General features: G+C 34.4%; 1 protein-coding gene across 11 annotated transcripts in view; it reads right to left on the minus strand.

The window, feature by feature from the left end:
• The window catches only part of ADGRL2 (adhesion G protein-coupled receptor L2), a 211,471-nt gene that overhangs the window by 131,302 nt on the left and 59,617 nt on the right, over positions 1–20,552 (minus strand). For all 11 annotated transcript variants that reach the window (XM_079777921.1, XM_079777924.1, XM_079777923.1 and 8 more), the window contains exon 2: positions 11,194–11,366. In XM_079777921.1, the coding sequence (XP_079634047.1) occupies positions 11,194–11,266 (73 nt within the window). In that variant the 5' untranslated portion in view covers positions 11,267–11,366. The remainder of the gene's footprint in view (positions 1–11,193; positions 11,367–20,552) is intronic.

Genomic DNA, 20,552 nt, shown 5'->3' on the forward strand with positions numbered 1-20,552 from the left:
CCTGATCTCCCACAATTGCCCTCCTCTGGCCAACTTGTGGCAGCCATCTTGTGTCCACATGGGGGCAGCCATCTTTGACCACATGGGGGCAGCCATCTTGTGTGTTGGAGTGACAGTCAATTTGCATATTACTTTTATTAGATAGGATTATTAAAACCCAGTGGCCCTAATGCTGTAACAACCAAAGACAGGTCACCAGGCAGGGCTGTGTGCGCAGCGAGGCATGCGGGTGGGCAGGGACTTGACTCTGGGTCCCGTGGTGTGTCGGGGTCTGGGGTCCAGATTCTCGTGCAATTTCGCACACTGGGTCACTAGTAAATATATAAAGACAATGACTAACATAAAACAGGTGTTCAAAAACTGAGGAAGGGTAAAGGGGGAGAAGAGAAAGGGTGAAGAGGTCTGGGACAACACAAAAGGGTGCTGAGAAGATAAGACAACAGAGCTACTGGCTCTTAACTTCATTCACTGGACTAGACTAATATTAAACAGCTATGATACTCCAGTGGAATGTTATGGCTAAGTCTCAAAATGACCTATTGATGCCAATAAATGCTTTCTTTCTTTTTTTTAATATTTTGCTCCAATACATAGACTAGTAAGGAATCAAAGTAGGATTTATCACTAACAGTCATAAAGTAGGTTTCAGTCTGGTAAAGGTGTTCGAAATTACTGGGGAGAAAGAATATTTAGGAAGAGGCAGCTAAATATCGCATTGTCTACCAACTGTAGCACAATATCAACCACATCGTGTGTCCTTGTACTTCTTGTAATACAGCATTTCAAATATATAAATGAATCCCTGATTTGTGCTCAATTGAAATGCATTCCAAAATACAAAAGAGGTGCTAGTCATTCAAGTTATTTGTATTTCTCCTCTAAACCTAGGTATCTGAAGATGTCAAACTATATATCAAGGATTGTATGAAGTGATTAAACATGATTTAGGAAGATCTGCACTGTGACAAATATCTTCACTATTTTACTACTTTACTAAAACATGGAATCTTAAGATACATTTTATATATGTGTGTGTATACATACATACATGTATTATCAGTATGACAATAAAGGCAATCTTCCCCAAAACCAAAATATTACTTAAAATTAAACTTATTTTAATTTTTTAACCAAATTACTAAAAACATTTTTGTTTGGACCTTGTCAGAAGGGTTTCAATTTTACATCATTACGTTTTAACTTGCCTAATCAGTTGAACAAAAGTACTTTATGTAAAATTATTCTTTTAGTTGCCTTAGCTACAAATCCCTGCAGGATACTATAATTGAAATCTACTCACGTAAGTTAGGAATAATTAGGGCCCCAAATTAAGCCAAACACAAAGTTAACTCAAATAGTCAGCTGCTGTCATTTAAATGGTTATAGAGTTTTATTGTTGCTTAACATTTCTGAATGTTTTCAACTGTACTTTGTTCTTCTCATCTGTATTTAGTACGTTAGTACAAATAGAAAGGGATAAAGCAGCAAAGATTCATCAGCCTTTAGATTGGAGTCATACCTATATCCAGTTTTTGTCACTAAAGGTTTTCCACTCAATCTCTGCTGTCAATTAACAGCACAGTTAAAAGAATGGAATGACAGATCTCAAAGGCAAGCTTTCTGGTAAATAAAGCAGGATCCCAGAATCTATAGTGAGTGCCATTAATGCAGCAAAAGTAAGAGCTTTTAAAAGCTAACAGGGATAGCCTCTATTTGCTTAAACTCTAAAACAATGCAAAGGATTAAAGGAGCTTCCTGTTGTAAGCAAACAAAAGGGAAAAGGTAATGTCTAAAACCCCATACCTGAAGGAGGGGATATAAAAGCATGCCTTTAACTATTATTTCAATGATAAATACTCAGTGTAAAACTGATAAACTACATTGAGCAAAAATCAAAACTGTTGTAATATTTCAGTTTTGAAATGTTCTGATAGTCATTCTGAAGCAGTTTGCACTTTCAAAGAGAAATTTTGATTTTTTAAAAAATATTTGCTTATGATTATACAATTCCTGAATGTTATTTGAAAATTACAGAGTTAGTAACATTGGTACTATGTTTTATATATTTCAAAATAAAGTCAATCTAATGTACTTTTAATCTGAATGTAATGATATTAAAAACTTTGAAATAAAAGATCTTTTTCAATTGTCACCCTTAAGTGAAACAATGTTAAGCAATATATTTTAAAGTATATCTTTAATATTCTTGGGTGAAGCCTGATGAGGTAGGAAAATACACCAATGACCTACCTGAGGGTAAAGATTCGGTTCTACAGAAAGTAAAATGGAGTGGCAGTGAGCAGAGCTGGACACAAAGGGACCACTTTGAAGGCCTTCATTTCTCAACCTGTAAATTGAAAACTTCTACGTGGCTAACTAATGTCCAAGTTGTGATTCTCAGTCTAAAATTCCTCAGTTCTACCAATAAATACAAACAAAAGGTATGTTTACCTCTAAGATACCCATATAGAATGCGCTTTGTTTAAAATTTCCTACTTACTTTTTATTTGGCTTTAAAAGCTGAATAATCTAATGAACTTCATGAAGAAATAAATGTGATTTGTATTATCATAAAACTAAAATAAATCATATCAGTAACCTATCTTTATCTCTGATAGGAAAAGTAAAAGGAGATAATATCTACTACTTAAATAAAATCTTTGATTACATATGGATCTACAAAGCAGAAAAATCGCTAGATGACCTTAAGTGGATAAAGTATCTTTAAGCTCTTTTAGATAACCAGTTTACATTCCCATCCTATACTCCTTTATGGTGCTATCATGTCAGGGCACTAATACACGAGTGAAAATGATAAAAATTCTTAGTTTTAAAAATATATTGACTTTGAAAAATTAGTAAAATACAAACTTCCTACATGGGTTAAGACAAACATAATATACACTTTACACTACTTGATTTTATAATTTTACTTCAAGAATTAAGCACATTGGTAGTAAAATGCTATTAAAAGTAGTGTTTCCATGCATCACAGACTAAAAGTAGGACAGATCAATGGGGACTAGAGGGAAATATTAGGGAGAAGGGGTCAGGCTGCATTTACTCAGGGATTTTTCAAAACAAACCATCAGATGAAAGGTCACTAGAAAGCATATAAATCAGGATTAAAAGTATAACGAAATATAAAAATGTCATATGGTAGCTTAGTTCCTTATTAACACAAAACAAATTAGAAAAGTGAAAGATGTTATTTCTACATTTCAACTGTGTTAAGGTTAGAAACAAACCTTGATTTGCAAAGGTAGGAACCACTGTCACCCAAAATCTAATTTTCTAGACTAAACATTTTAATAGTCAAGACTCCTTGATACAGATGTCCTCTCACCGCCCAGCAGCCTCAGCATCGCCTGGGAGCTTATTAGAAATGCAGGCTCTCGAAGCCCATCCCAGATCATGAAATCAGAATCTACATTTTAACAAGATTCCCAAGTGCATTATACGTGCATTAAATTTTAAGGAGCACTGTTCTAGATAAATAAGATTAAAGACATCCATCGTGACCTCCCTTAAATTTCTTATTCTCCTGTGCACATCTCTTCCTGAATCTCCTTCTCCCAATATCCTAATATCCACTCTCCTTTCCTCAATGAGACTTCCTCTCCTTGCACTGGTTATTGTTTATTTTCTTTCTGCCTGGAAACAAATTCAGGTATCTGACAGATCTACTACAAACAACCAAAAAACAAAACTAATCAAGGTACGTTCCTTAAACAAGGGAACATACTTAACCTATACCACCTGTCTCCTTCACTTTATTTACCAACTTTTTAATCACCTGCCACCATCACCTTATCACAGCGTTCTGCCGTATAAAAGTGGGTCTCTTAAAATCTGACAGCTCTCTCCCCACTACCACCAGCAAGGCCACCTGTTCATCCTCTCTACTGTGTTTAGCTAAAGTTTATGAAGTCCCTCACTCTTAGTAACATATTGCCTCTAATCAAGACCTGAATTTAATTTTAGGCATATCTACCACCTGATTTCATTACAACAGAGAAAAGGATGAAGCAGGAAAGTAAAGGGGAGAGAGAACTAATGATTAATACACACACACCAATTAGATACAAAACAATAGAAAAAAGACTCTTTTTCAGATAAACTCATATGCAAAACAAAAATTTGCTTTATCTGAATCCCTCTATTTTTTCCCAGAAAATTACCACCCCCTTTTTACAATCAGACACCCTTTTTCACATAGGAAGTGCCAATTCTTTTAAAAATTTAAAATCAATGCTGGTAAAGTGTGTAGGCTGATACTTTTACACACTGGTAATCAAAATGAACATTGGTATAACCCTTCAGAAAAACCAGTTTGGAATCTATCCATGTGCCTGATATAATTAATCAGAATTCCAGAATTCTAGTCTCAGGAAATAACCAGATATAAAGGAAAAATTTATAACATATTTCTTTTGCATATACTTGAATGAGATTGTTAAAATGGCCAATGATTAGAGAGAGAAGCGTAAATTATGTTTGACGTATACATAATATACTGCAATGCAACTGTTAACATCCATTATCTAAATATATAATGACATAATAATACAAGTTATGAGACCATGAAGTGAAATAAAAATATAAAAGTATAGAGGTGGGGATGAAAAACCTAATTTTGTTTTATAAATCATAATTGTATTTTATCCATAACATCAAGAATGTGTGTTAGAAACAAAAAGGAAAATGTGTCGTGGTTATATCAAGGTCCTAGACTTATGAACAATTTTAAATTCCTACCTTAATTTTTTTTTTCATAGCTTTTCTCGTGAGAATGTATTACATTCAAACTCAAAGAGGGAGGCAACATGAACTTTTAAGAAAAATAAGCCTTCAAAGCAAGAATAATAGCAAACATAAAAGTCAAACTCAGTAGAGTACCATGCTGCTAGGGAGGGATTATAAATGTTTTTGCTTCCTAAAGCTCTGATAGGGAATTCCCTTCCCAGCCTTACATTTTAGCCAAGAAATCCCAGGGCTGGGGCTAGGTATTCTCCTGGAATCACTTCTGTCAAGTTGACAAAAGGAGTTCAAGAATAGGGTTGAAAGATGTCAGGAGATATTCACTAATCCACACTGATGTCTAATACATGCAGACTGCACGGCTGTCATATGTCATTCTCTGTCATGCAGGAGGTGAAAAGAAAATAAAGAGTACCACAGGGTACCAAGCATATGTTTCAGTAAGGCACTCCCTCAGTAATGTGGCAGATAAATCAGTTCTTCAAGACATACCAGTTCAGCATTAATACTCAGATGTGCACAAGCCTTTGTATTATCTTATTCCCTAATACTGAAACCTAAACAGATAGTAGATAAAAAAGAGAAAATGTGTATGAATTCGAAACATTAAGCAAAAGATTAATCAAAACTGAAAGTACTCAGTGAGTAAGTAACACAACTACCGTTAAGCAAAATTAAGAAGCTTTACATGCTTCCTGTGCTTTTAATTAAGCTACTGTATTACACTATTGATTCTTTCAAAATATAGCAATGACTGTGATAAGTGCCTAATATTGATATCAAATCAATATTTCAAAAATTTCATCTTATAAGGACAAGTTTATAACCTCTTTACTCTTAGCAAATATTTTTCATAGTTAACAGATTTATTTGTTAAACATTTAATGTAGTCTTTTCTGTCAGAAAATAAAGGTTTGCAAAAATTTATAGTCAAGCAATACAATGTTATTGAGGTCTATTGTGTGTGACACACTGATTTATAACACTTTACCACCAGTCACAGGCCTACTGGTGAATCAACAGAGATTGTGGATAAACAAACCTTCCCTAACACTGGAAAAGAAGCAAGATGAACTAGAATAAAAAGTGGGAGGAAAAATGTAAAGAAAAAAAAAATTAGGCACTGGAACTTAATCTTCATATAAAATACGGCATATTTTGACAATGAATGTCAAATAAGACATCCAAAGTATATTCCAAATTAATTTTAAAAAAGAACACCAGTGTATCCTATTTAGTCTTATTTTATTTTTTTTCCAACTTGAGCCACATTCAGAACAAATATGCCTTGCTTTTGAATCCTGGTATTAGTACTACAAGGCATCTGGTGTTTACAATATAAACAACATCATATAATTTGTAAATGGCATTAATATTTATTTTTAAAACTGAATTACATCATAACCTATGCAGAAGAAAGCTGCTGCAATCAAATTACATTACACTCATTTAATACAATAAGGAATATTCAAAGTGGCCTAAGAGCAATACAGTTAGTTACTCTCTTAAGGAGTAAAATCACACTGATCTGCACTAAAAATATAAAGAAAATCATTTTTTAAAAATACATTGCTTAACCCAAAGTTAATTTACATAATTTGTGAATTTAAAATATAAGGTTACATTTGCTATGCAGCGAACATGGATATGCTGTACAATTTCTATTAATTTAATGGGAGTTGTGACTCCCATTAAGTTTAATAGGAGTCATACTGCCAAATCCCCATGCACCTTGCTGAAAATTTACCTCCTAGCTTTCAACTAATCAAATATACTGAAATGAACAAAAATAGTCAATTTTGCTAGACTGGGAAATCTAAAGTCCCTACAGTAAGTTAATTCAGCATTATCATAGCAATAGCCATGTAGTTATTCCCAACAAGAAAAAGAACAAGGTTATCACAATGAAAAGAGACAAACTGAAGCAAGGGTTTAGGAGTTCTGACAATGTCACATTTACCCTTAACAGAAAATATGTTCTGCTTTTTCCAATCTGGAGACAGTTTTTCTATGTTATTTTTTTTTCTTTCTTAGTACACTGTCAAAACAGAGTGACAAAATAATTCCTTTTTGAAGCCTAAAATTATACCCAAGGAACTTCAACAGAGGAATAAAGAGCTATATGAAAAGGTATAGATAGTAACTCCCAGTAAATAACTGGTTGCGACTTCTGAATCACAATGAATTAAGCCATAATTTTTTTTTCTAGAACTCTTTTTAAAAAGTTACTTTATATCCACACCTCTGCATCCCTAACACCTCACCTCATCCACCCACACTCATTTAATACTATAGTGCTTCTTAAGTGTGATGCCGAGCAACCCGTGTCATCCCGGACGTTTTTCAGAAATGTAAATCCTTGGGCTCTACCCCACACCTTCCAGGTGATTCTGTGGCTCCTAAAGTTTGAAAACCACTGTAATAGTTTATTTCATATCTACACTGTTTTCTCTCCACTTATTTTTGTTTCTCCACAACCATGCTCACCATCTTTACCTAGCTTATTCAGCAACTTTGAGATTCAGGCTCAAGCATCATCACATCATTACTTCCTGATATATACCCCAACCAACTCAGCTACACTTCACCTCTACCTCTGTGAGTATCATCGTCATGGCACTTTTCACCTTGTTACAGCAAGTATTTATTGTCCCCTCTCGAATGATTAAGACCATTATCCTCTTTAAAGATTTATGCTATTTATGTGATGGATATAGAATGAGTGCTTACTATAAGCCAGGCATTGTTCTAGAAACTTGGACACAACAGTGAACCAAAAAAATAAAATAAAAAGACCCCATGAAGCTGACATACTGTGTATGCCTGTGTGTGCAAATATAAATTTTATACATTTCATTATGCGTGTGTTAATAAAAGAATGAAAGAAAAAAGAAATGATCCTTCTTAAATTTAACCTTGGAGAACAATTCCTTCCACTAAATTATAGACCACTCTGAAGGAAGTATTTATATGCCAAAAAGGTTTTCGAATTCATACATAACACCTAGATCTACTTTTTTCCTGCCACACAACTAGTGAAAAGACTCCACAATCAAACATCCTTTTTTAGTAAGATACCATCCACACAAAAGTCATTGTAAAATGTGCTTAAGGAATTTAAAACTACATTAAAAACGGGTACGATACTATTTCTATGGCTATGCTCTAAAATTGTCTTGATGTATATTAAATAAATATGTACAACTGTATCTGGAATATCTGGCTTTTATACCTAGCATAATATTTTTCTTTGAAATGAGGATAAGCAGAAATGCAATTTGAGTTAATTAACTAAAATTCTGACTAAAGAAATCTAATTACATACACACTGCATAAAAATTCAACCTGAAATCCATATTACTGACTTTGCTGAAGAACTGCTATTATTCGTAACTTGTCACTTGAGCAAGCCTTCATATGTCTGACTTATACTTTCCAGGGCTCCATTATATACCAAAATTTAATTCTCTAGGACACAAAAATTCAATTTACTTTCCTACTTACTGATACATGATTCCACAGTGGGTTACTATGCTTATAGAAATCACCCAAAAGAATCAAAACACACCAGTTTCTCCAGAAAACTAATTTTTGAAGGGCTTGAGGTTAGTTCTCTAGGAATAAAATCAATTCTAAGAAAAACTTACAAAATACTTTGAAGTCTGGTCTTTTATAACTAGTTTTTATTTGGAAATTCTAAACAGCATTTTAAAAAATACACCGGGAATAGAGACTTCAAGAATAAAAAAAAACAGTTCCTATTTTTCAAAAATAAGTAAATTTTAATGGGTCAGACTTTAATTGATTCTGAAATACTAATTGAAAGAGATAGCAAGAGGGAGACAACCTAATTCTAACAATTAAACCTTTATATATGTAATCAGCTTTTACCATAGTAAAAGTTATAAAAATGCTTAGTGATTTGCTCTTATATGCACACAAAACATGACAGATTTATAATGTTCATCTGACAGAATAAGTCATTCTTGCAAATGTGGAAATTTACTTCTCATCTGTATAAATGTAAAACAAACCCAAAATTGTGTTAAGCCTTGAAAATCACATGCTAAGGGAAAACACTACGGTAAACAGGAGAAAAGACAGCTCTGAAAAGGCAGGCATGGCTCATGACTGAATACAATACAAAGACATTTTTTGTTGTCCTTAAAAACTTGATTAGTTACTATTATACTTAAAAATCTAATGTCTACTTTGTATTGCAAAGCCAGAAAACTGGCAAAACCAGGCTAAAATAAAAGGCAATCATGGGTCCCCCAGCAAGGACTTCCCTGCCTGGGCAGACCTGCACTGGCCTGCAAACACACTCAAGTTACTGTGTCTGCTTGGCCCCAATAGGTATTGGAGATTTCCACCCCTGCACACAAGACAATGAGCTCAAGAGCAGAAACTGTGCCTTGCCCATTTTTTTATTGAGCACCTGGCTTAATTTAGTCGTCAGTAAATGAGCAAGGAGGGAGGAAACCTTACCTGAGTTTATCTGTAAGGATCTACTAGTAAGTACTAATACGAAAGTGCTCACCTCTGTTAAGATTTGAAAAGGTAACCGATCCTGTAAGGGACCGGAAGATATTTCATGGTTGAAAGGTTAAATTTGTATCTTCTTTCCTGCGCTCTCACACCTAACTTTGATTGTTTTTCTCTATAGGTGATCACAGAGCATCATCTGCTTTCTGGCAATAAAGAACTGACATGTCATGTCAAACTTTTCTGAGACAAAACCATGTAGCTGGATCACTGCTCTAACAGTATACATAACTGTGTATACTCCCACAACTAGCAGTGTGCATTCTTTCCAGGTTCTTCTTACCCGTAGGAGGGAAATGCTTCAAAAGCAACACCCCGTGGCCTGATGTGCCAAAAATGAAATTTCTCTAAACAGCAGATATGAATCTTGACCTGAAAGGTGACACTAGAAATAAAACTGCAGTACCTCATGAAAAAGTCTCTGTTTGCTAGCCTCCTGCTGAGTTAAGCTACTGTGCCAGCAAAGTGGTCTCTATCTTGATGGGAATTTTTTTTCATTATGTGGACTAATGAGCCATTGGTCCACACCTGGAAATTTTCTTAAATGTATAAAATCATTCAACATAACAGCAGGAATTCAGTTAGTTTTTCCCGGGGCGGGGGGAGGGGGAGCAGATGCAAAATTATAGATTACCCACAAAATTTTTATAATCATCCAAGCCAGAGATTCTTATTATTAAACTCAGTTTCTGCTCACTGCTTACCATTACAGTACTATTTATTCAGACATATTACATTTTAATGTTAGATCTTTCAATTTTGATGCAAGGAGCAGTATCTTCTAAAAATAAAATACTATCCCATTTATGGCTTTCGTGTGTGACTTAAATCATGTGTTACTTACTTGAATTGCATTATTAAATTATATCAACATACTGAAAGTAGAAAACTTTGAGAGCTAGGAGAAGATAAATAAAACAATTTTGGAACAAGCAATTCAAATAAAATTCTTTTGGCAAAATTAAAATGTTAACATTATGCAGGTTTATTACAAAGACATTGTAATAATAAGCTTGCTGCTATCTATTAGTTGACAGTATGCCTCTTTTCCTCCACCTATTTTTTTATTAATAGGTATAAATGTGATCAGCCAATTTTAAAATTCTAAATATTTTCTTCAAGAATATTTAATTGGAAACAAAAATACCCATTATATTGTACATGCATTTCTCAGAGATTTTGTAATCTTCACAGCTTTTACACGATTAATACAACTATCACTATCAACGAACTATAAACTTCACACATCTTTGCTCCTTATTAACTTGTGACCTGCTCCGTAAAAAGTACCTGGAAGGGTGTTGTTTTCACATGGAAAAAAAAAAACATGTCTACAGAAAAAATGGATACCAGGAAATCCATATAGTAATTAATAAATGATGGTTCCAATTATTTCATTAAACCTCAAAAGTGTATGTAATTCTTTAAAAACCGGATCTGTCACCAAAAAGATATAGGTAACATGAAAATAGCAGCACTATAAAAAAAAGTTTTCCAGCGCATATGGTAATTTTTATTTAATAGTTTTAGAACTATGACTGCACTCAAGGAGAAGACAAAAGATGAAGCGAAAGAGTTGCCACAAAATACCTTCAAATTTACTAGAATAAATTTAGTCAATAAATGTAAAACGTAAAAACAAAACAAAGTGTTCATTTACTTATCTCAGGATTATTTAAAATTATTACATTTACAAATTTATGTAAAATAAAAATTCAGACTTCTAGCACTTTCTTAATATATAGCTCTGTAATGAAAATAATTCAACATTAAGAAAATCTTTTTAACATCTGTTTCTAAAATAATAAAATAGTACTCTTCTACATAAGTAAGCTTGCACAGTTTCAGTCTCCTAGATGTAAAAAATAAAATTCAAACTGCACTTACCTTCTGTATTCGGTAAGAAGATGATTATAATGATAAACCACAGACTTCGCATTCTGCAACCAGAAGACACCATTATTGATCCCTTTAAATATTTTCTTTGTATTCCTTAATGAATCTAGTTAAAAATGTCCAGCTTCATTGAACCCAGCAGTCTGCATCATTGATCCTCATATCTGAAAAGCAAACAAATCCATCATTTACTCTATGGTCCTGGTACTTTACAAAAAATGTGAAAATAAAAATATCTATCCCTTCCTTCTTCCCTCCACCTCCTAATTATTAAAAAAAAAAAAAGGTATAAACTTTGATTCTATACCCAGTATGGCAGCTGCGCCTACACGCTGAATAGCAGAGCCTCACATCTCAAAAATTATCAAAACCCAAAAAGCATTTATAGACAACCAGAACATATGAATCACAAAATAATAGTTATATAAATTCCTAATGATTAATTTTTCTTTGAAAAGCTTATTAGAAAGTCATTCTAGAACAATTCATCTGTCACTATGTCAAATATTAGTCTTTTTATTAAATTACAGTTGACTCTTGAACAACACAGTGTTTTAATGTGAAAGTCTACTTATCATCAGTACATACCTGTACTATTTTTAGGGTTTTTTTTATTCACTGTTGGGAGCCCACAGATGCAAAGGGCCAACTCTATGCATTGATCAGGAGACTTGAGCATCTGTGGATTTTGGTATCCACGTGAGGTGGGGGTGAAGGGGATATCCTGGAACCAATCCCCACAGAATCAAGGGAGAATTTTAAGTTTTGTGGGAGTCAAAAATTATACACAAATTTTTCAACTGTGCAGGGCTGGTGCTGCAACCCCACATTATTCAAGGGTCACCTGTACTGGCTTTAATACATAACACCTCTAACAAAATTTTATAAAAAACATATACTTCTTTGGTTTGTTTCTAGCAATGGTAGCAGCATCATTATCTACAACTTTATGGGGTTATCTTGCAAGACAGAGTAGAGATATAATGAAACGGCTTATTTTTCTGTACAAGAGTGCACAATTTTTAACATATGGTTGTACTTTATATAATAATGGCACTCCAAAAATATCTCATTTCCAAACACAACATATCAAATTATTATTTCTCTGATTGTTATTATTCATAGAGAGAGCCAATTAATAAAGTCTCAACTATTTCATTTGAAAGTTTAAGATTTTCAAATATTGGTTTTTCTTGCAGCAAGGTATAACTTAATAACATCAAACCTACATCTTGAGTACATAGGTCCATCCATTGAACTCAAATAAAAACTCCAGCCCAGCCCTGGCTGGTGAGCTAAGTAGAGAGCATCAGCTTTCTCACCGAAGGGTTACAAGTTCAATTCCCAGTCAAGGGCACATACGTGGGTTGTAGTGTGGAAGGCAATCAATCAATGTGTCTCTCTCACATCGATTGTTTCTTTCTTTCTTTCTCTCTCACCCCATTCTTCCCTTCCACTCTAATCTAAAGTCAATGGAAAAAATATCCTCTCCTGTGAGTATTAACAAACAAACAAACAAACAAACAAACAAAAACTAACTCTAAACAATAATGATTTCATCTCCAAGGCTGCATCTCTAAAAACAAAGGAATGAACGAACTGGTGAAGAGGTGGCAAAAATATATATAATCCTGAGCCAAGTCTAATTTTGACCACCCCTTTAGGATCTAGTTCTTGAACAGGAGAGAACACCTGAGATGCTTCTCTGTCCAAAGAAATAAGACAAAAACGAAGGAAAGAGCAAGTTTCCTCTTCTGAATGCCAAAAATATAAAAAGAATGGATACTTCAGAAATTAATGGGATGAAGACACAGGCACACAACCCTGCGGAACTGGCTAGCTCCCTCTATCCATTTTTCACTCTGAGCTCCCAAAGACGAGTCCAAAGACAAACCCCAAAGAAAACCTGCAGTTTACAACCTCTGTGGCCAAGTCCCTGCCTTAAAACTGCAAGCTCTTTCACGGAAAGCATAAGGAGAAGTCAGATAATTTCATGGCTTGTCACATTGAAAAGCCCCATCAATAAACAGTTTCTTATACCCTATAGACTGTTCAATGAGCTGATGAAGCAAGTAGAGTACGTTTAATGTGTGAATGAGGTATGTTCAGTACTACAGGTAGAATTAAGTGTGAGCCTTTGGAATGCCCCTGACAGAATTCTGACTGTCCAAGCTTTGGTCGTAATGGGTACTTTCACGTCAATGAACTAACGCATACAGGCTGCTTGCCCACAAGCACAACTCTTGAACACATTTCCACTTTCTTAAAGCGGTCCAAGATCAGTCTGTCTTCAGTCATCCGCTCTTTGAAAGAGTCCTTGTTTGTGGGAAGAAAGGGAAGGAAGAAATCAGGGACTGATGACTGCCTTGTAAGGAAACAGCTGCCAAGATAGGAAAACCTCTGTTAGTGAGGGGAAAAGGAGGAGGAAACCGCACAACCAAGGCCTCTTTTGTGGTCTTTGGCCAGAACACAGTATTTTATGAACAGGGTTTAACTATACTAAAATGTCAGTGGAGTCTTAAAATCTGAATGTAGAACACAATTTTAAAAGTATGCTCTAGTCAATTATGAGACAGTACGAGTGATTGCTTCTAACAAACAGAAACAGGTTCTGGAATGTAATAAAATCATGGCTTCTTTTATGTAAATAAAGCTGAAGTCTGTCCATCACTGTGCAATGAGTAACTAAAAAGAGTATCACATTTATTTTTCTACAATCTATATCCAATCACTTTCACATCAAATAAAATTATTTTCAAAAGCTCAAGTTCTGCCCCGCCGGAGCAGCTCAGTTGGTTGAGTGTTGTCCTGTGCACTGAAAGGTTGCTGGTTTGATTCTCGGTCAGGGCACATACCTGGGTTAGGGTTCGATCCCTGGCTGGGGGCACATATAGAAGGAAGGCAGCCAATGGACGTTTCTCACATCTCCCCCCCGCCCCCCATCTCTCTAAAACATGTCCTCAGGTGAGGATTGAAAATAAAAAAGCAAAGCTCAAGTTTTAAGTGCATTTTGAAAACTAAGTCAAAAGATTTTACTGCTGTGATCCAAATTAAAAACAACCTTCCATTTAAAAATTTTAATGAAAACTGAAGTACTTAGCAAACCACAATCAGCTAAGGATGGAATGAATAAATAATCAAATAAGTTGAAACTAATCCCCAAAAAACATTCCTCCTAAATCAAATTCCAGCCAACGGACACTCACAGACATAGATGCAGCTAACACTCTTCCTTCAAACTCTGTAACTACCTGCAAAATGAAGTTCAGGAAAAGCTCCTCACAATGCAAAAGAAAACAAAAAACAAAATCAGAAAAAGGGCTATTAAATTTTCTTTCAACAAACAGAAAAGATGAACCCAGTCCCCATATTAATAACCAGTTTGTCTTTAGGTGTTTAGAAACCTTCTGCCCCATTCCCTCCTCCCCACTCCACCCCCCAGAACTTCAGAGAGGAACTCCGATAAAACCCCTCCTAATGCTAAGTAACAGTTCATTTCTTAATAAAAACAGAAACAGAACATTTCTACTTAAACTATAAGTAACTATGCTTTTTCAAAGATCAAAGACACTTCTAATGTATAACCTCATCCTACATTTCTTCTTATCCTTCAAGAAGATTCAAACAATTTCATCCTAATCTTCTCTCTATAAACCACATGCCATTGTATACCAAGCCTCTGTCAAGATTTTCTTTTCTTTTTTTTTTTTTTTAGATCTAGGTATCCTATTACTGTGTCATGTAAAAAGTCAATTAATACAACATTACTACGAAACCTTCCAAAGCTGAACAAGGACTTCCAGGAATACGCCTCAGCATTGTTTATATCCTAACAGTCTTCAAAGTTTTATACTCCACTTACAATATACAGTTAGCTGTAGTCTTTCAGATGGTAACCTGCTTATATAGGGTTGGTCAAAAATTGGTTTTCAGCTTAGTACACAAAACACGGGATTTATTCTTGTATTATTTCTTAATTTTTGTATTATTTTTCCATAAAAATGTAAGCCTACTTTTGCCTCACCCTGTATTTATTAGCTGCATTAAATATTCCATCCTGTGCCTTAAATTGTGGGCAAAACTAGGAAAACACGACTAATAGTCATGTATTTATGGAACATTACCAGGAAATCACGTTTAACCTTATATGTAACGATGCCTATTTAGTAAAAATAAAAAACATTTGCTGATAAGCATCAGTACAAGTAGCAGCATATAACAAGCTTCAAGTTAGTAAGAGAAAGAGATCATTTAAAATTGTCTAAAACTGGTTAACTAAGGTTGATATCCTATTAAGAGCAAAGCCACCTTAAAGATTTATATATAAAGCTTTATCTTTTACTTCTATTCGTAGGCACTGAACTGCTGTGAATACTGGATATTAAACGCAAAACACCTCTATGCAGGAGGAGAACATGGGAAGGAAAGAACCATCCAAGCATGAGACCTACAAAAGTCACCCCTCCATGTTATTAAGCGCTAATGCTGTATAAAATAAAAGATTAATGTTTGGGGTAAGCCTAAAATTCTACGCACTAAGTGTACTGTTAACTCTAAATGAAAGCTAAAGATAGCTGTACAAGATCTCTCTTTCTGATCTTAGCTGTGCTATAAAATTATAAACATTACGGGGCAGAATTTACTAGTAAAAGAAAGCTGCTTTTCTATATTTTACCAAAACAAAAACAACAAAAAAGGATACCAAACCCACGCTGCCCCCATGCAATAGAAAGTGAAAAATAAATTAGTTGCATTTTAATTTAGCTAAACCTCGCTCGGTGGTCATTTTTCAGAAATATCTTATGTGCCGTCAGTCCTTCTAGGTCAGAATCCCCCCTCTTCTTGTTAACATAGGAGAAAACATCAACACCCTTGGGAGTTTTCTTTCAGTAAGTCCTCTAAGAAAAACGCTTGCTATCGCTAATCAGAAAGCCTTTTTATAGCTCCAGGCATTCAACGTTCTTTGCATTTGAGTTTATTTTCTTTCCCTCACAAGGATAGGGTTGGGGCTGAGAATGCTGATGGAGATTTTTAAAAGCATGTGACCACCCCTAGTCGCCACTCTCCTTCTCTGTTTCATTTCTGCGGACACCAGTATCAAGTCTAGAGTAGTTTAAATTAAACTAGTTATGCTAATGTCCCTTTAACATTCATTATTGATCTTACCCTTTATTGAAATTTCTTCATTGTGAAGGAAGAAATTCTCCTATGAATTTGTGGCTTAGTGGAGGAGCAGAAAAGAGAAGAGTTCAGGAATGCTCCTAGTAAATTACATCTGCTATCTGCAGTAATATCTATCTTGGAGTCGTGCTGAGCATGCAAAAGAGGGTTGTACCGTGGACACTAGAGGCACAGTGCAGGGCATTCTGCCATCCTCTTCATTAAAATCCTTCCAGTTGAAATAATAAAAACAAATGGCTGTCATTTTCAAACCAATGTAGGGAACATTTTATGACTGAACATAAACTTGCAAATGAAGTTTCAAAAGAAAAAAAAAGAGCTACATGCCCAATCCAAAATATTACCTTATTTATCATGGAAATTTGATGGCTTCCTCAACTTTTCTATCAAAAAATTTCATAAATCTATTTGTTTAAAATAGTTTGTATTTATTGTTAAAATTATAATGTAGCTACAACACCGAAGTTAGGTTTTCCCCTATGTAAGGAAAAGAGAAAGCTATTCTTAAATAGCAGTCCTCTCCAGCTTTAAAGATATATATATGGCCCCTTAACTTCCCCACAGTTGAGAATTCTCATGTAATTTTTTGAGTTGAATATAAATTATGGGCACTATGGCTAGAAATATTTCTTGAGTGCCGATTATATGTGAAATACTATATTAGACACATATCACTAATCCTTATGAGGTCAATATTATAAAGGCCAGAAATATGAGGTTCAGAAAGGGAAAGTAACACCACTAGCAGGTGGCAGAGCTTGAATTCCAATTAAGGCTAATTATAGTAGTCCCCCCTTATCCGAGGAGGGATATGTTCCAAGACCCCCCAGTGAATGCCTGTAACTTGGATAGCACTGGACTGTATAAATACTATGTTTTTTCCTATACATACATAACTATGATAAAGTTTAACTTTTAAGTTACAAAATTAAGTGAATGTGGTCTCTCTCTCAAAATATCTCATTGTACTCTCCTTCCCCTTCCCCTTGTGATTACCTAACAAGGAAAAAAAAAAAAAAGCCTTAATAAGCCAAGAACTTTCAGCTCCAGGGGTGGGGAATATCGGGTCCATCGGCCATATAAGGCCCTTGAAATCATTTGGTCTGGCCCTGCCAAGGCATTAGGGGTGAATTAATTAAATGTTTGACCAAATATAGCAGGTTAATTTTTAAGTTGATAATCCTGTATGGCCTGTGAATGATGTTATAAATATCCAAATGGCCCTTGGCAAAAAAAAAGGTTCCCTAACCCTGGGTCCTAATCATTTATTTCACCTAACGACTGAAGTAATCATTGGTCAGGCAAATAAAAAATAAAAAAATCCAATATTATTCATGAGATGTAAACTTATTTTTGGCTCACTGTACTAGATCCTTTGTTCATACATCATTGTTAGTAAGCATTCCCTGAATCAATATTCAGATTCCCTCTTGGTCTATATAACCACTAAATGAAATAATAATGACCCAGGATCTGTTGTATATACTAGATCATCAAGATGGCCACCAGAGGTTTCTTAGACGTAATGATGTAACCTGAGTAAAATAGTTAAGTGATCTCAAAAATATGAAAATTAACGAACAAATACACAGTAAGAAGTTGAAGGAAATTTTAAGTATATAGCACATTGCCTTTTGTAATCAAATGATACAGCTCATTTGCAAACTATGTCAATATCTAATGTCATCTAAACTTGCAATTCTAACTTCTAAAATAAAGTAGATAATATTAACACTATAATTGCATGTATGTCAGTTTAACTCAATGAATATCCAATGATTACATTCTAGGTATTCTTTATATTGAGTTCTGGTAAGTGTATTACTTATTCATATTTTTACCTTATATGTATTGGTCCTGTTAGATTCTAAAAAGATTATAAAACAAATTAAAATGATTGTCACCTTCAAAAGGTGAATAATCTAAGAATTAAACACAAGAAAATTACCGAGACCCAAAATATGAATCATTAATAATTGCTAAACTCCCCAAAACTTAATGGTAATACATGCATTTTGTACCAAAATAATGAGAAGAGAAATAAAAGTAGTTTCTAGACCTGTGTTTCCCTTGAAATGTGTACCTAGATCCATCATCTTGATGAAAAGAGCCCAAGATTGAGATCAGGAGCACACTCTGGAATACCGGCTTAACCTACCACTATGAGGGCTGGACAATTCACAAACATCTAGGCCTCAAGTTCAACAACTATACACACAGGTAGAAATACACAATAAATCTACTATTTTATTATTTCCCAATTACTCCAATTTTAGGTTTATGGTCCTGATTCCATCTTAAGTAAGCTTAAGGAAGATTTTTAGGGGCTGCTGCAATATGTCTCACCACGAACTGATCTCTCCTATCAAAGTGTCTCAGCAATTATTCTAATAATTCCATTTTTAAAATTATATCTCAAGAAGTTGCCATTTCAAAAACTTTTTTGAAACCTACTTACAAATCATTACATTGGTAGCCATAATATAATAACCTGAGACTTATGCAGCTCACATATTTCACACTCTGCCTTTGTGGGTAAAGTACATGATCAAAAGCACATGATCAAAAGCAGGATGACATCCGGCCGGGCCTTCTTCCAGAAAGAGCAAATTCCTATCCTTAGCCAAACCATTCTGCATCAAGGCCTATGTTCCATACCATACACAGGCTGTCCTCACAAAATGTATATGCATTTTTTCTTTGTTCAAAGCTTAGTCTGGATTTACCCATTATTTCAAATCAGTTAAACCTGAAAAGGACTGAAAAATAAGTGAGTTAATTTTTGGAGACACCCTATATAACTGTATCTACAAGAAAAACTCAGTATCACAGCATTTTATTAAGTTGTAGAGAAGAGGGATATATCAATTCTTTCTGAAAATTAACTTAATCCACAGCATTAAAAATAAAGTGATGGTCTAAGTGAATGGACAGAGCAAACTCTACCTCCAGTGTCACACTGAGATTCTGTGTGGTTGGTTTGGTCTGGCTGATTTCTCTAAAGAGCATTATTAGGAGGCTCAGATGGGAAGGCAAGAGAAATATTCATGGACACACTATAAGAAACAGCAATAAGCTGTAATAAATATTTTGAATGGTTGTTATAAACAAAAAATTTTAAAAAAACTTTAGTTCATTAAAATATATCATTTTATATGTTATTGCTTCTTAGCTAAACCATGGAGTAGAAGAGGTATGTGGTTTATAGAAAATGGGTTTTCAACTTTACAATATAATTTTATAACCTCTATTAAAATTTCAAGTAACATCAGAGTAGTAATTAAACAGTGATATTTAATAAAAAGAAAGGTAGGTTATTAAAAAGCTGAGAAAAACTTGAATTACTTGCCAAGACTCTCTTAATTGGTAAAAGACTAATGTATTCTTTGCAAAATTTCCACAATTTTTAAAAGTTTTCCAATTCAGAAAACTGAGGAAGATATATCCACTGTTGCTATTCCACATACAAAGCAAAAAAAAACAACAAATTTTAAAAAATTGTACTGAATAAAAATAACTACAAATGATATTAAACAGTGACTCTTCAAATCACTCAAGGTAAAAACTATTACTAGTATTCCATTATGTTTGGAGGGATTAGAAGGAATTATGTAGACTGATATTATAGGCCAGAGATCAGTAAACTTTTCCTATAACCATCCAGATAGTAAATATTTTAGTCTTTACGGACTATACAGTCCCTCTGTCACAACTGCACAACTCTGCCGTTGTGGCATGAAACCCGCCACAGACACTGGGTAATGAATGAGCATGGCTGTGTGCCAATGAACTTCACTACACCAACAGCCAGCCGGCCAGCCACAGTTTGCCAACCCCTTCTATAGATGAACAGGCACAACATAAAGAGGGCTGAATGCAGTTCAGCCAAGTAATGAACTGACCAGTAACTATCAATGTCTGCCAAAGAAGTCAAACCAACTTTAACCTGTTATTGTAAGAAATGAATTTAAATGTTAATGTAAAGGGAAATTAACCACACTGAAATGAGAAAAATAAAACAAAGCAGCATTATACTGACCAAAACAAATTAGTGTTTCAGTGTGTGTATAACAGAGCACACATACGTACAGCTTACAGTGTTTGGGGAGAAACTCCAGAAAAGAAAATAAAGGACATTACCACAGTAACCTATCTTACTAGGTAGTTTG

This window comes from Cnephaeus nilssonii (genome assembly GCF_951640355.1).
Source record: "Cnephaeus nilssonii genome assembly, chromosome: 7".
NCBI classification, from domain to species: domain Eukaryota; kingdom Metazoa; phylum Chordata; class Mammalia; order Chiroptera; family Vespertilionidae; genus Cnephaeus; species Cnephaeus nilssonii.